The sequence below is a fragment of the Mustela nigripes genome, unplaced genomic scaffold (genome assembly GCF_022355385.1).
Source record: "Mustela nigripes isolate SB6536 unplaced genomic scaffold, MUSNIG.SB6536 HiC_scaffold_20, whole genome shotgun sequence".
Lineage (NCBI taxonomy): Eukaryota > Metazoa > Chordata > Mammalia > Carnivora > Mustelidae > Mustela > Mustela nigripes.
This window is the reverse complement of record NW_026739436.1, coordinates 1,837,624-1,851,928: the sequence shown is the minus strand read 5'-3', so window position 1 is coordinate 1,851,928 and position 14,305 is coordinate 1,837,624. Positions and strand designations below refer to the sequence as shown.

Here is a 14,305-nt window from a genome sequence, read left to right as displayed (position 1 = left end):
ACTACTCACATTCCTATAAATTTTAAAGTCATAAAGGATGGCAGAAAAGAGATTTTTAAAATTCCAAGTTAGTGTTAGGTACAGAAATCACTCAATTCAAACCAGGTAAATGCCAGTTCTAACAATCATTTTTTAAAATGAGAAGCAGCTCCTAAGGCAAAGTCAGGGTTTTAAATTTTATTTTTGAAATTTAACATACTACATTCTTAGCCCTAAAATGTCAAACTAACATACCAGAAGGGAGAAAAAACACCCTGAAATTCAGACTTATTAGCCTGCTTTCTAAGCCAGGGATAACATATCATGCCAAATTTTAGTAAATATTCTTTAAATAAACTGAGCAAAAACAATCTTCGTAGTAATTGGTCGATTAAAGAACCAAACAACAGACACAAGAATAGTGCTTCTGCCATATGGCTACAGACTTTTTCACAAAAAGAAAACAAAAACAGAAACAAAAAACATAAAAACAGTTCTTGATTATTTAGGTAAAATACCTTGGACCCTGTAACTAAGGCCCTCTCTTGCCACTTTTCCCTCCTGCGTAGAACTGACTGATCTGTTCAAAAATAACAGAGCTGGTTTTTTTTTAAACCAAAACCACAAATACCTGAAAACTGGACAGGTTCTATAGTTACCTGTGCCACAGAAAAGCTAGGTAAAATAAGCAGCACATAAAAATGTCCAACCACTGTGCAGAGAATATTACCTAAGGTTTTTCCTTTGTTCCTGTTGCACTCCGAATCTTCTTGACTATCAGAAGGATCCTTGCCAGCATCTGGTCCAGGAGGATCCATTCTTGACTCTTGCATGTAGTGCACTGGGTTCACCAAAATCCTGTTCTTTGTTATAAAGTTACTGCCTTCATCCTCTTGCAAGGAATTCTTATTACTTGTGCCAGAACAATCTGAGTCTTGGTGTTGAGGAATATCATTTGATTGAGAGTTACACAATATATCTGCTTTCACTCCTAGCCTGCAAATTCTAGATTCTTCCATTATGCCAATCACACACTAGAAAGAATGAAGAGAAAAAAAGATCATGGAAGGGAGGCTAAATCAAATGTAATCACAGGAAGGAATTTATACAGTACATAAAAATACAGTTTTTCCATCCTACATTGCTGATGTCTAAATGTACTTTTTACTTTTTGTATGTGGTACAATCAATAGGCACATCATCATGGGCAGTTTTTCGCCCTTTCATGGTTGTTTACAAAATAATAGTGCAATTTTAAATTAAAGGAGGCAAAGAGTTAAAAAGAACTACCATAATGGTAGAATAGGAAGCTCCAAGGCACTGTTCTTCCAATAAGTAATATGCTGCCAGAATCCATCAGAAACAACTTTTGCAGAAACAACTTTTTCTCAAATTTTCTAAAAAGAAAAAAATTTTCTCAAATTTTTAAATTTAAAACTTCAACCCAAATGGAAGACTTTAGTGATAGAAAAGCAGCTGTTTTGCAGTAGGAAAGCACCATGGGATTTTAAACTTCCCACCTACCGTACTTCACACTCTAGTGGCTATAAAGATGGGAGCCCATACTCTTAGTGCCAGAGAGAACAATATGGAGATCATTTAAAGGATCATTCAACCTTTCTGGCAGCCCCCTGAGAAACCTGTATATGAGTATGCCTTTGTTATATGAGAGCTGTCCCAAGGCTGGAGTAGCTTCCCGGGAAGCTCTGGATAAAAACATTGTAGGCACAAATACTGCCTTTCAGCAGCCTGGGGTAAGGGACAAAACCAGGAAAAAGCAAGCAACAGAGAGAAAAACTAAGAAGAGAGAAACTGGAAAAAGAAATGATAATATGCTTTTAGAAGCTCTCACATTAAACTTATCTTTCATCTCTTCCTGGCCCTCACTCTGGCCTTTAAATAGAAGTGAAGGCATTTCATTTGAAAGCAAAGTTATAAAGACCCTGGTTATGCTGCTCAGAAGCAAGAAGAAATACTTCTTATATATGTTTCTTCTTACGTATGATGTGGACCTACTCTCTCCTTCTTCATTTCCTCTAATTTCTTCCTGTGCACCCTGACTTTAGCCACCTTAAGGAGAGAGATGGTTAGGGCTGAGACCAAGAATCCCCCATCCCCAAATGGAACCAAAGTCCACACACATGCATCCTAGTATGCTCGCATACTGTGAGGAATAGACAGAGTCAAATTTTTAGGTCTCTGCTTAACAACAGCTATCCAAGTCACTGACCCACCTGATTCTGTTTCACTAATGGCATCTGGGGCACACACCACAATAGACCTAGGAAGTCAGACAAACTTGATTTGGCCTTATTCGATGTACCGTTAGTGCTGCCCCCAAAGCTAAATGTATAGTACAAATTACTATACAAATACATACATATATATTAGATATGAAGTATAATGAAATATATGAAGTGTATGAAGTGCTGCCAGTAGGGATTCTCTCATTTAGGAAACACACAAATAAGTACATTGGGGGCCCACAAACTCTAAAGACTCCTTTATGTTACAAGTCTCTATGATAAGGCAAGCAAAGAACAGCCCTCCTCACACACCAGGCGTATCCTTTTTGAAAAGCACCAATTATCTTACCTCGAGGCTCTTGCAAACAGTGAATACCTAGTGAATGAAATTCTCCTGAGTCTCTGGCCTAATATTTTTCTTTTGGGGTGGGTGAGCTCAGTATATCAGACTTACCACGTGGGAAAGGCCCAACAAACTTTATTTCTTAAATTTAAATGGTAGTATCAAGAATTTAGCCAGCAAAGTCTCATCTCAGTATTACACAAAGAAGTGGAAGGCATTATTTTGCAGATTCATTGCCTAAAGCAAAGACACTGCCCTAATAGGATTCACAGAGGCTCTCCAAACTCATGGTCCCATTTACGAGGTGATTCAGTTACAATGAAACTAAACCATATGTAGCTGGCTGTGGTGGCTGTTTTATTGCAAATTATGAAGGACCAAGAATGGGTATAAACATTCTGCTGGCGGAGAGAATTCAAGGTAACTCTCATTGCTTTGACCTATATTCCCTGAAAAGCCTTACTATAGCCTCACTATTTGGTGTTTAGCTTAGAAAACTACCAATGAACACAGATGAACACAGTGGTAGATGAAAATCAATCACACCTACTAAATAAATCATCTGAGCTATTCATACAAATACCCAAGGCAACTAAAATGAAGCCATTGATCAAGCCTGCACTACTCAGACTGCCACCATTGCTAGCTGAATTATAGTCACTGCACTGATCATGGCAATGTGAACACCATTAAATGAAATTCAAAGCATCCTGACCTTTCATAAGCTGATGCTTCTTTCATTCCCCTAACACCAAAACCAAATCAATCCATGTGGTATATTCTTCAGGTACAAAATGGGGCCTAAAGGAATCAAACTCTGGCTCAGCTACTTGGATACTTCTGTGGACTGACATGGTCCTATACTGCAAGGAAAATGACCAGTTGTCTACAGCCGATGGGGTGTCCCTAAGATGATCGCCCACACAGGTCAAAGAAGTCAGAATGGATCTCTGCAGTTTGTAAAACTTTCCCCATCCCTCAAGTACCTAACCTTTCTGGACAAAAGGACTTCTACAAGTAGGGGATGACTGGACAAAACGTGAAGCTAAATCTACTAGATACGCCCATTTTGTGGCAGTTATAAAATCGAGGCACTGAGTAACAGGTTAGACTGAGGAGCATTGAGGAGGCAAAGTAATACTATCCTATGTCTTCCAAAACTGTTCCTCATTAAAAATATACTCTGGTGTGGCCTTCTCAAAGTGTTAAAATCTCTTTGGATCTGACACACTGATGAAAGTAACTTCCAACCAGATAGCTCAGACGATAAGATTATTATCTTTTAAAAGGAAGCAGCAATGGATGCTCCAGCTCCTGCATCCCCCAAATAATACACTTATGTTGGTAAGTGACTGAATGTCTTTCCTGCCCTCATTCCTCTAGTCATCACCAAGTTATTCCAGAGTTCCAAGAAGGGTTCCATTATTCCATTCCAACAAATGGAATCCAGCTGACACAACTGACAGGGCAAATAGGACAGAGTGGTCTCAGGGAGGCCTTTCAAAAAGGCGAAGAGGATACAATTCAATTACTTAAATTATAAGATTTACAAGTTTCTCTAGGGAGCTAGGCTGTAAAGCACTCTAAAATTTTGCCCACTTGGGAACACATGATTTAAGTACTACTTTGGAAGCCCCCAAATCATAAACACTTTCTTTACAGAGGTACAATATGTGCCTCTTCTTTCACAGAAGTTGTGCATTAACTTGCAACCCTCAAAAAACTGTGTCTTCTCCCTTAGCGGTGGTCAAAAAATGATCAATTCTTTAAGGAAACACAACCAGTACTTGTAGACCATTCAATGATCCACACTCCACACCAGCGGAAAGGTCAACACGAGCCTCATGGAAGAAAGCCATCCAACTTTCTGCAGTAGATCTGAAGTTAATCCTGCCACTTGGGCTCTTTCTGATGCTTGGGAGTCATGTTGACAGTATCCATCAGATAAACTGAAAAAATATGGTCCTAGCCAGATACTAATCAGATAGAACAGTGTGGCCAATGGAGTTGTGTACCCAAGGGAAAATTCACTAGAACCCATGACAGTGTTTCTGCTTCTCCTGTGGACAGAGACACTGCTGTCTTTGTTTCAGGCTATCTTTACAAGGATCTCTATACAACAAACAGCCTTGGGTGAAAAAACAGAAATCATGTCTACTCTAAAGCAGCAGACATATTTGTCTATTGGCATGTTGCCAATTGCTGCTATAATAAATTGCCTTGTGGCTTATTTATTATTTTACATCAAAAGTCTATGGGAGAATCCATTTCCTTGACTTTAATGGAGGCTAGCTCCTGGCCCTTCTTTCCATCTTCAAAGCCAGTAACAGCAAACCAAGTCTTATGCACAATGCCCTCACTCTCACTCTGACTCTTGTCATCCTCCCTCTGTTATAAAGATGCTTGCAATTTCTCTGGGCCCATCCTGATAATCCCTCAAAATCCCCATCTTTGTAAACACATCTACACCAAGTCCCTTTGGCCAATAAGATAATTTACAGGTCGCTGTTTAAGACATGGGCATCTTTGAGCAGCCACCATTCTGTCACATTATAAAAGTCAGGTTCCCTAAGCTTAGGATTCCTCTTATGAAATCCAAACATCACCTGGTTCTCTTTACATCACCCTGAAGGAACTGAGGTTCAGGAAATAGGTGTGAATGTGAAAACTCTTGGTTATGTGTTATTGTAAAAAACTGTCTTTTGTCTCAAGATAAAAGTCATAAACTATTGCAAAAAAATTAGTTTGTAAGTGAAATTATTTATCTGACCCTATGTAGTTTCTAGTTACTGTGATTATTCAAATTTGGTTATTTGCAAGGCATTTTGCAGAAAATGAATTAAACAAGCTCACAAGAATAAACAATAGACAGTATCTGTTCCAATGGGAAAATTCAAATGAAAATTAGAATTTTGGAAAATTTCATTCAGCCACCATGACTGGCAGACTCCAGGTACATAAAGACTTTACCGATGAGATTGATCATGGTATCAACAACTATGATAGTCTAATATTATAGAACATGTGAAAGAGCTATACAACTCAGTGACTCAATATTTTCCACAAGACAATGCATTACAAAACGACTCAATGGACAGGATGAATCGAAAGCATAAAACAGAGCTTTAGATTTTAAAAGAGCTCATTAGAAAAAGTTCTGATAGGGCTTAAGATTCTATATGGGAGTCATCAATGCTTTTTAAGTTATCTTAAAAGTGAAATTAAGTAACAGTTAAGTTACTTCTTAAGCCAAAAAATTAGAGAACTGTTGCCTTTGGGGGGTAAATAAGGATACCTTAAATTATTATCAGGCAAACCCAACTTTAGGGAACATGCCCTGGAACTGGGTAGGAAAACAGGGAGAGGAGTTCCAACCACTTCCTTTTTGATCAACTATAACTTATAAATAAGATCTCCATTTGTGAAGTGATTGGTATTATTAAGCCAGGATAATCCAAATAGGGGGTGAAATAAAGCATTTTCCCTTGTATCTTCATTGCTCTAGCTTAAACCATCTGCAACATAATTAGGAGCTATGCCACCTAAGAAAGGTTTGCTGTGTTTTTTCTGTTTTGTTTTGTTTGTTAACTGGATATATTATCCAGATACCACTACTTTACAAAATTAAGGTTACACTAGAGAGAAACACATGACTAAAAACAATGAAGCAGGGCTTCCAAAAACCCATTCCTATACTAAGCAATGATTACGCTCCCATAAAAATCCAAATTTAATTTTCTGAAACTCTGAAATATAATCAAAACTTACAATCACCACAGAAAGGCTAAATGAAGAAAGAAGCTACTGCTAACTACATTTTAGTAAAGGGATACTGAGGCTTTCTAATTATCTGCCTAACAGACCCTAACCATAGCCTGGAGGTAGCTAGCCTTCCTGGTGTGACTTGGCGGTTGGCAGAGTGGGTAACAGAAACTTTGTTCTTAAGCTCTCTGATGATGGATTTTGAGCTACAAGGCAGCTCCCAAGGAGCCTTTGTTTTCCCCGCCTTAGAATCTCTCAGACTAGTATAGCCTCCTAGTATAAAATCTGAAGTAACAGCTGCAACCCCTATTCTGGGCTAAAAAGAAAACATAAGGCAAACAGCATGGAAATGAGAAATTTGAAAAAGAAGATACATGGAAGAGAGCTTTGAAAAGTCTCCAAGTATACCAGGGACTCTAGAAGACCAGACATATGAAAGTGAAGAATACACGCTCAGAAGAGACTTCAAAGACCCTACACTTTTACATCTTGCTATTTTCAAGGTGGTAGTACAAGCTAAGGCAAGTTCTAAATGTCCTGGATAAGTATTAAGGAGTTCCCCAAATGGAGCCCATTTGCAAAGACTGGGTTTATTTTCAGTTCCCTGTTTTCAAAGAAATCTGTTTCAAATCATTGGCTGACCTCTAGCTAAAGCCATACAAAACATTTATTACTTTTACAAAACAGCTCTTATCATCCAAAGCATAAAAAGTTACTAAACAACTACACCCCCAACAAGCACCAACAAGGAACAAAGCGTAGGGGAAGAATCTGGCTTCCAGAGTTCAATGTTCACCACAGCACATATCTTACTCATTGCCTTCTCTTAACCAAACTTTAGACAAATTTCTCTCCTTCCTCATGCCCCTGAATTTGACTTACTCCTGAGTAAGCACAAAAACAAAGATTACGCCCCCTTAAGTAGGTCATCCACAGAAGAGTTGTGACATATTTTTCATCATGCTGTCTGCTCATTCTTTCCTTGCTTCATTTCCCCTTGAAAAGTTTCTACTAACCCTACTTATCCCTTCCAATAAAGGAAAAATCATTCTCTGCTTCTGAAATACTTTCAGATTTCTAAAATCAGTATGTTCTCCCTATTGCAGTAAAGTCTTTGAATAAGGTATCTTATCAAATCACAATTTGTTTTTGTTTGACAATAACATAATATTCACAACATTTATTTGTCAACAGAAAAATTACAAATTACGCAAAGAAAAATGGAATGATGCGCAAATCACAGGAATAATAAGATAAATGAACAGAAAAGGTCCTTGAGGAAACTGTAGCATTACATATATTTTGAACAAAGCTTTGTAACTATGCTCAAAAAGTTAAAAAATGAAACTTACACAAAGTGCTAAATCCAGGAAAATGATATATGAACAAAATAACAGCATCAGTAAAGAAGGATTTTTAAAGAACCGAATAGAAATTCCAGAGCAAAAAGTACAATAATGAAAGGAAAATCCATTAAAGAGAGAGGCTCAATAGCAGAGTTCAGCAGGCAGGGGAATCAGCAAACCAGAAGTTAGGTCAACTGAAATAGTCTGAGAAACAGAAAGAAGAATAAACACAATTAGTAGTGCATAAGAGACTTGTAATATACCATGAAGCAAACCAGCATACACAGAATGAAAGTTAAAGGGGAAGTGAAAGAGAAAGAGCCCCCTACCAAAAAAACACCTTTTTTGTTTTGAATAGCAGCCCCAAGATCTTTCACAGTTGATGAAAACTATTAATCTACACATTCAATGAACTAAACAAACTTTAGGTATGAAAACTGCAAATCTAGCCTTCACAATAAAAAAGGGCATTAAAACATTTCCAGATAACCAAAAGCTGAAGATGGTAACAAATGGTAAGCAGGTTAAGCGTGTTGATCACTTCATAATATATTAAAATGTTGAACTATGTTGTACCCCTCAAAACAATATAATACAGTATGTCAACCACAGTTCAATTAAAAAAATAAATAAAATAAATTTAAAGCAAAAGAGCAGATCCCCCACTACAAGAAATGAAAATGGTGATCCTGTGACAAAAGTGAAAAGGTATCACTCATCAATTCAAAGCCAATAAACAATAAACAATTCAAAGCCAATAAACAATTCAAAAGCCAATAAACAATTCAAAGAAATAAACAATAGCAAAGGCAGCTACATAAGAAAGCCAATATTATTACATTTTGGCTTTTATCTTTTTTTTCCGTCCATGATTAAAACAAAAATTACAAATATTAATACAACTATTCTAATCCATAAAGATATATTCTTAAGACACTGCAATGAAAGAAAGGAAGAGGGCAGAACTATAAGAAGTAAACTTTCTGTATACCACTCAAAATAAATTGATGTTAATTCAGATTCATGTTATAAGCTGAAGCTATCAATTATAATTCCTAAAAAATAAGAAAACTAAACAAGATACAGAAAAAGAAATGAGAATTAAAATGTTACATTACAAAAACACAAACACAAAAGAAGGCAGCGATAGAGGGAAAAAAGACCTAGAAAAACAAATTAACACAAGTGAATTTGTCTCTGTTAGTAATTATTCTTAATGTAAATGGAGTAAACTTTACAATTAATAAAACAAAGTATATAGGATGCCTGAGTGGCTCGGTCAGTTACTTAGGCCCAGGTAATGATTCCAGGATTCTGGAATCAGAGTTCAGCATAGGGATCTTTGCTCAGTGGGGTGCCTGCTTCTCCCTCTGCCTTTGCTCCTCCCCCTGCTTGTGTGCGCTCTCTCTCTCTGACAAATAAGCTTTAAATTAATTAATTAATTAAGCAAGCATGACACTTGGATTTTAAAATGAATAATCCAGGGTGCCTTGGTGGTTCAGTAGATTAAGCATCTACGTTGGCTTTGGTCATGATTCCAGGGATCCTGGGATTGAGCCCTGCACTGACCTGCCTACTCAGCATGGAGTTTCACCTCTGGACTCCCACTCATGCTCTCTTTTGCTCTCTCTGAAATAAAGTATTAAAAAAAAGGAAAATGAATAATCCAACTACATGCCTTCTAGGAGAGACTCACCTCAGATACAAGAACACAAATTGTAGGACTTTTAAAAGACGGAACAAGATATTCCATTTAAAAAAAAAGGAAAAGTAGAGTAGCAATCTAAAACTAGATAAAAAGATGTTCTGGCAAAAACTGTTTTAAGAGACAAATGTGTTATATATTGACTGAAATGTCAATCCAGGAAAATTAACAATCACAAATTTACATACATCTAAGAGAACCCCAAAGGATATAAGCAATAACAAACTAAGTGAAAGGAAAAATAGGTATTTCTAAAATAAGAACCCAATAAAGTCCATCTTCTTGGGTAAAGAGGAACAAGATTTATTTGTTTTTATTTAATTTCCCCAATGTTAAAAACAATAATAATTATTTCAGATTCCTAAGAAAGAACAAAGGAACACTTAGCCTAGTGTTAAGTATTTTTTCAAGTTAGTGAGAATACTTAAAAATTAAAGAGTTTTAAAGTACCTATGTAAAAGTGATACATACAGGTAGCAGATATTCAATTTTAAAATAAAAACTGAAAAACTAATATTTTATCATATTTTTCAATTCCATGTTGTTCAATAACAAAACTAAAAAAATGCTCAGGAAAGGTTTGGCAGAGGACTCTAATTTGGTAGATGAAATGAGACAGTTAAGGCACTATTAGATTCAGATTATTCATGACCAACTATTAACACAAAATGTCATTAGCCTGACCTTTTAAATTTAAATGCTAATTGAGGGGCATCTGGGTGGCTCAGTGGGTTAAAGCCTTTCTTTGGCTTGGGTCATGGTCCCAGGATCCTGGAACTGAACCCCCGCATGAGGCTCCCTGCTCACTCATACAGGAGCCTGCTTCCTCCTCTCTGTGCCTGCCTTTCTGCCTACTTGTATTCTGTCTGTCAAACAAATATATAAAATCTTTAAAGTAAATAAAATGCTAATTGAGTAAAACTTTGTTCCTAATTCAACCCATCTCTACTCTCATCCTAAGCAGCATAAAGCAGAACTTAGTCCAAAATAGCAATTTGTTTTTGAGTTTAAATCAGACTTTTTCCTGAGGGAAAGACCCTCAACATCACTGTCTTATTAGTGACAATTCTGAATCCCTGGAGCATGTTGAATACATGGCTTCCCTTTCAATTCTGCAGGTATCTACTGGACCTTTCTTTCAAATGCATGAAGAGTAATAAGCGGGCAGAAAAGACAAGTGAGAAGTTAGTAACATCTTGTAGTGACACACGAAAATACCTGACATTTGAAACAGACCCTCAAAAGCTAATTCTTGACACTTAGATTAAACATAAACTTGACTTTTTAAATTCATTAAACTTGTTAGAAGATTATTATTCCGTAATTTCATATAGGAGTGAATGTCTCAATAGGTCCAAGTGAAGGGAAAAAGAAACGGGGTTTTCATCTTCCAGAATCTTCCCTGCAATTCTCCATTCCAGGGCTATGAAAACAGGATAGTGTAGGGCAGCTCATCCATTGTGCGAACTTTTCCGAACCCTACACACTGAGCCAGAACAAGTCAAATTTTCCCAATCTTAAGGAGGGCTCCATCTTTCTGTATTCAGAGAGACAATGAAAATTCCCTGACGTAAATAAAATAAGGAAATATTTTTAGGATATATCACAGATTGAGAGACTAAAGTGTATAGAAGAGGCATTCAAAGGTCAGGAACAAGAAAGGTAAGAAAAAACATCAATTAGAAAGAAGTTTCTACAAGACAACGTTTGCCAAGTTCACTGGACTGAGGTCTTCTGGCACCACCTCAGTGTCGACAAATCGGTGACGCCAAGAGCCAAGGTCTCAGTAACCACGCGGCCATAACAAGGTACTTCACAGCAGCCTACAATCCAGCGCCCGCGAAAAGTAAAGGAAAAGACCTGGAAAGGAAAAATGCAGCGTAGCGACAGCTCCCCCGCCATTATGAAACTACGCAAGAGCTCTACCAAGGAGCATCCTGCGCAATTCCTCGTGCACCCGCCGAAACCTGAGGGCTAGCTGTTGACCTCAATTAGTCTCCCGACGGTGGTGCCCAGCGCGGGGAGCACGGGGACGGCGGGGGCTGGGAGAGAGGACACCAGGCTCCCGGGGCCCCGCGGCGCCGTCCGCACGTGGCTGTCACACCTGGCTCACCGCTGCTTCGCCTTTCCTTCTCTCTCAGGAGCACGTCCCTAAACCCTAGCAGTTTCTTCCTCCTCATTCAATCGGACCAGGGATTAAAAACAAATACTTACTCCAACAGTGCTCCCCCCAGGAGGGAAGAAGGCCGATATTCGTCCGACGGGTAAAGTAAACAAGAGTTAAAAACCAGCTTATAAAAAACCGTATTCTCCCTCACCCTCTAATGCGGCAGCCAGTGGAGATCAGGGAATCTATCCGACGGACCTGCTAGGAATACCGGTCGCCTCCTCCCGCACGGCCCTTCTGACCTGAGTCGCTGAGGGTTGACCGAAGCAACCAAAACCGCAGTTTAACCAGCAGCACGGAAGCTCGTAAAACATACATCCCCGCTTCTGCACCCCCGAAACCAATCGCGCACACGAGGCCTTTCACGTGACCGGAAGAGGTTGGCTCCAGAAGAGAGGCTGGGGATGGGTGTGGGGAATATTGGGCTCGGCTTTTCCGCCTCTGTGCTGTACTGGCCGCGCGAGTTTGCAAATTCCCGGATGAAGACTTTGGGAAAAACCGACACGCCTTGCAAGCGGCGTGTTCCCATCTCACCGAGCCTAAATAGTGTTTACAGCGTAATTCAGGATTTTGAGAAAGGAAAAGTAATCCCTGCTCTGCACGCATAGCCTATTGGGATTTGTAGTTTTCAAGGGGATCTAATGTTCAGAATGTGGAAAATACTCGAAAAAGTATAAGTATTTAGTGTTTGGGAAGTTAATTCGTCATGGTCGTATAGAGTAATTATATGCTTCTGTTTTCCCTATTGCATTAAGCTATACGGCGGCCTCACACCTAGGAAAAGTGTATTGGCTATTATTATTTGCCTCTCAGATATCTGCACAAAGCGCCCCCCACCCACCAAACCATCATAACCTTGATTGTCCTTCACCAGTTTCAGATTACTGTGGGATGACAATCATGTTTTGTTAAGTGCTGACTGCCCCTCTCGAGCTTTAAAAACATAGCTCCACAAATAGTTGGCGTTTAATACTTGTTGAATAGATTCTACTGCGTGAGCCACTGCTTTCTTATTAGGTTTACAATACATTTCCTTTGCTGTTCCATTTTGGTTGTTGTAGTAATATGAAATGCTCTGAGGTTGCTCTGAGGATTCCTGAACATTCTGTTTCCAGTTGATAAAATCAAGACTTAAGACTTTTTTTAAAGGTGTAATTCACTCCATACAATTCTCCATGTTTTAAGTGTACAATTGAATAATTTTTACAGTATCTATAAAGATGCTCATTCATGGGCGCCTGGGTGGCTCAGTGGGTCAAACCACTGCCTTCCGATCAGGTCATGATCTCAGGGTCCTGGGATCCAGTCCCACATCGGGCTCTCTGCTCAGCGGGTAACCTGCTTCCTTCTCTCTCTCTCTCTCTGCCTGCCTCTCTGCCTACTTGTGATCTCTCTCTGTCAAATAAACAAATAAAATCTTAAAAAAAAAAAAAAAGAGGTTCATTCACTACTATATAAGTCCAGAATATTTTCGTCATCTAACCACAAAAAAACTATACTAACAATCACTTCACATTCTCCCTAAGCCTAGCAATTGGTTTCTTTCACTTATAATAATGATGGTCGTATCCATTAGTTTTTCAGATCACTCTAGGGCTCCGTATAAACCCCGGTCTTAGCACATTTTCTTTATCCAATCATCTGCGAATGAACATTTGCATTGTTTTCACCTTTTCACTATTATGAACACCATTGTGCCATCAACTTTTCTTAACAAATATTTGAGAATCTGGTTTGAGTTCTTTGGGTATTTACTAATTTTCTAATTGCTGGATCATATGGTAATTCTATGCTTAATTTATCGCAAAACTGACAACAGTGTTTTGTCTTGAGCTGCACAATTTTATATTCCCAGTAGCAACATATTTATCCATATTCTCAACAATGCTTCCTATTATTCATTCTTTTGATTATAGCCACCAAATAGGTATGAATCAGATATCATAGTTTTGATTTGTACTGCCCCCTTGATTAATAATATTTAGCATCTTTTCCTGTGCTTATTGGCCATTTGTATATCTTTTTGGAGAAATGTCTAATTAGATCATTAGCCCTTTTAAAATTTGGGCTATCTATTGTTACTAGGATGTAACAGTTTTCACACATTCTGGATATAAATCTGTATCACATATGATTTATAAATACTTCTTCCATTTTGGAGTTAAGTTTTTACTTTCTTCATTTCTCTTGCCACACAAAGGTTTTTAATATTGATAAAACTCAGTTTATTTTACATGTGTACTTTTGATGTCATATCTTAGAAGCTGTTGCCTAATCCTAGAACATGATTTGTAGCTATGTTTTCTCCTAAAACATATAGCTTTAATTCTTATATTTATAAGAATTTTGAATTCCTAAATATTCTTAAAACAATTTTGAATAGCTTTTTGTACATGATGTATTGTAGAGTCCAGTTGCATTCTTTTATTTGTTGGTGACTTGTTATCCCAGCACCATTTATGCAAGAGACTCTCTTCCCCCATTAAATGATTTTGACACTCTTTTTGCAAATCAAGTGATCATACATGTCACTGTTTATTTTCTTACTTATTTTGTATTTATTATGTTTACTATGTTTTATCTAACATAAATATTCTAAATAAATTCTAAATATTCTAAAATAAATACTATGTATATTCTAAAATATCTTTCGAATTTTTACTTTAAATTATCTTTCTAAAAAAATCTGTATGTTTATTCTCATGCCTTTTCCATACTATATATACTTTATAGTTCATTTTTTTTTATTAATTTTTT

General features: G+C 37.7%; 1 protein-coding gene across 12 annotated transcripts in view; it reads right to left on the bottom strand.

Moving 5' to 3' along the window:
* The window catches only part of LOC132008020 (gamma-taxilin-like), a 39,798-nt gene extending 27,912 nt beyond the window's left edge, over nucleotides 1-11,886 (bottom strand). For 3 of the 12 annotated variants that reach the window (XM_059386382.1, XM_059386392.1, XM_059386383.1), the window contains exons 1-2: nucleotides 11,791-11,886; nucleotides 710-1,013 (exon numbers count right to left, since the gene is read on the bottom strand). In XM_059386382.1, the coding sequence (XP_059242365.1) occupies nucleotides 710-1,013; nucleotides 11,791-11,862 (376 nt within the window). In that variant the 5' untranslated portion in view covers nucleotides 11,863-11,886. The other 9 variants (XM_059386384.1, XM_059386385.1, XM_059386388.1 and 6 more) reach the window with 9 other exon arrangements.
* Between the last annotated feature and the right edge of the window lie 2,419 nt (nucleotides 11,887-14,305).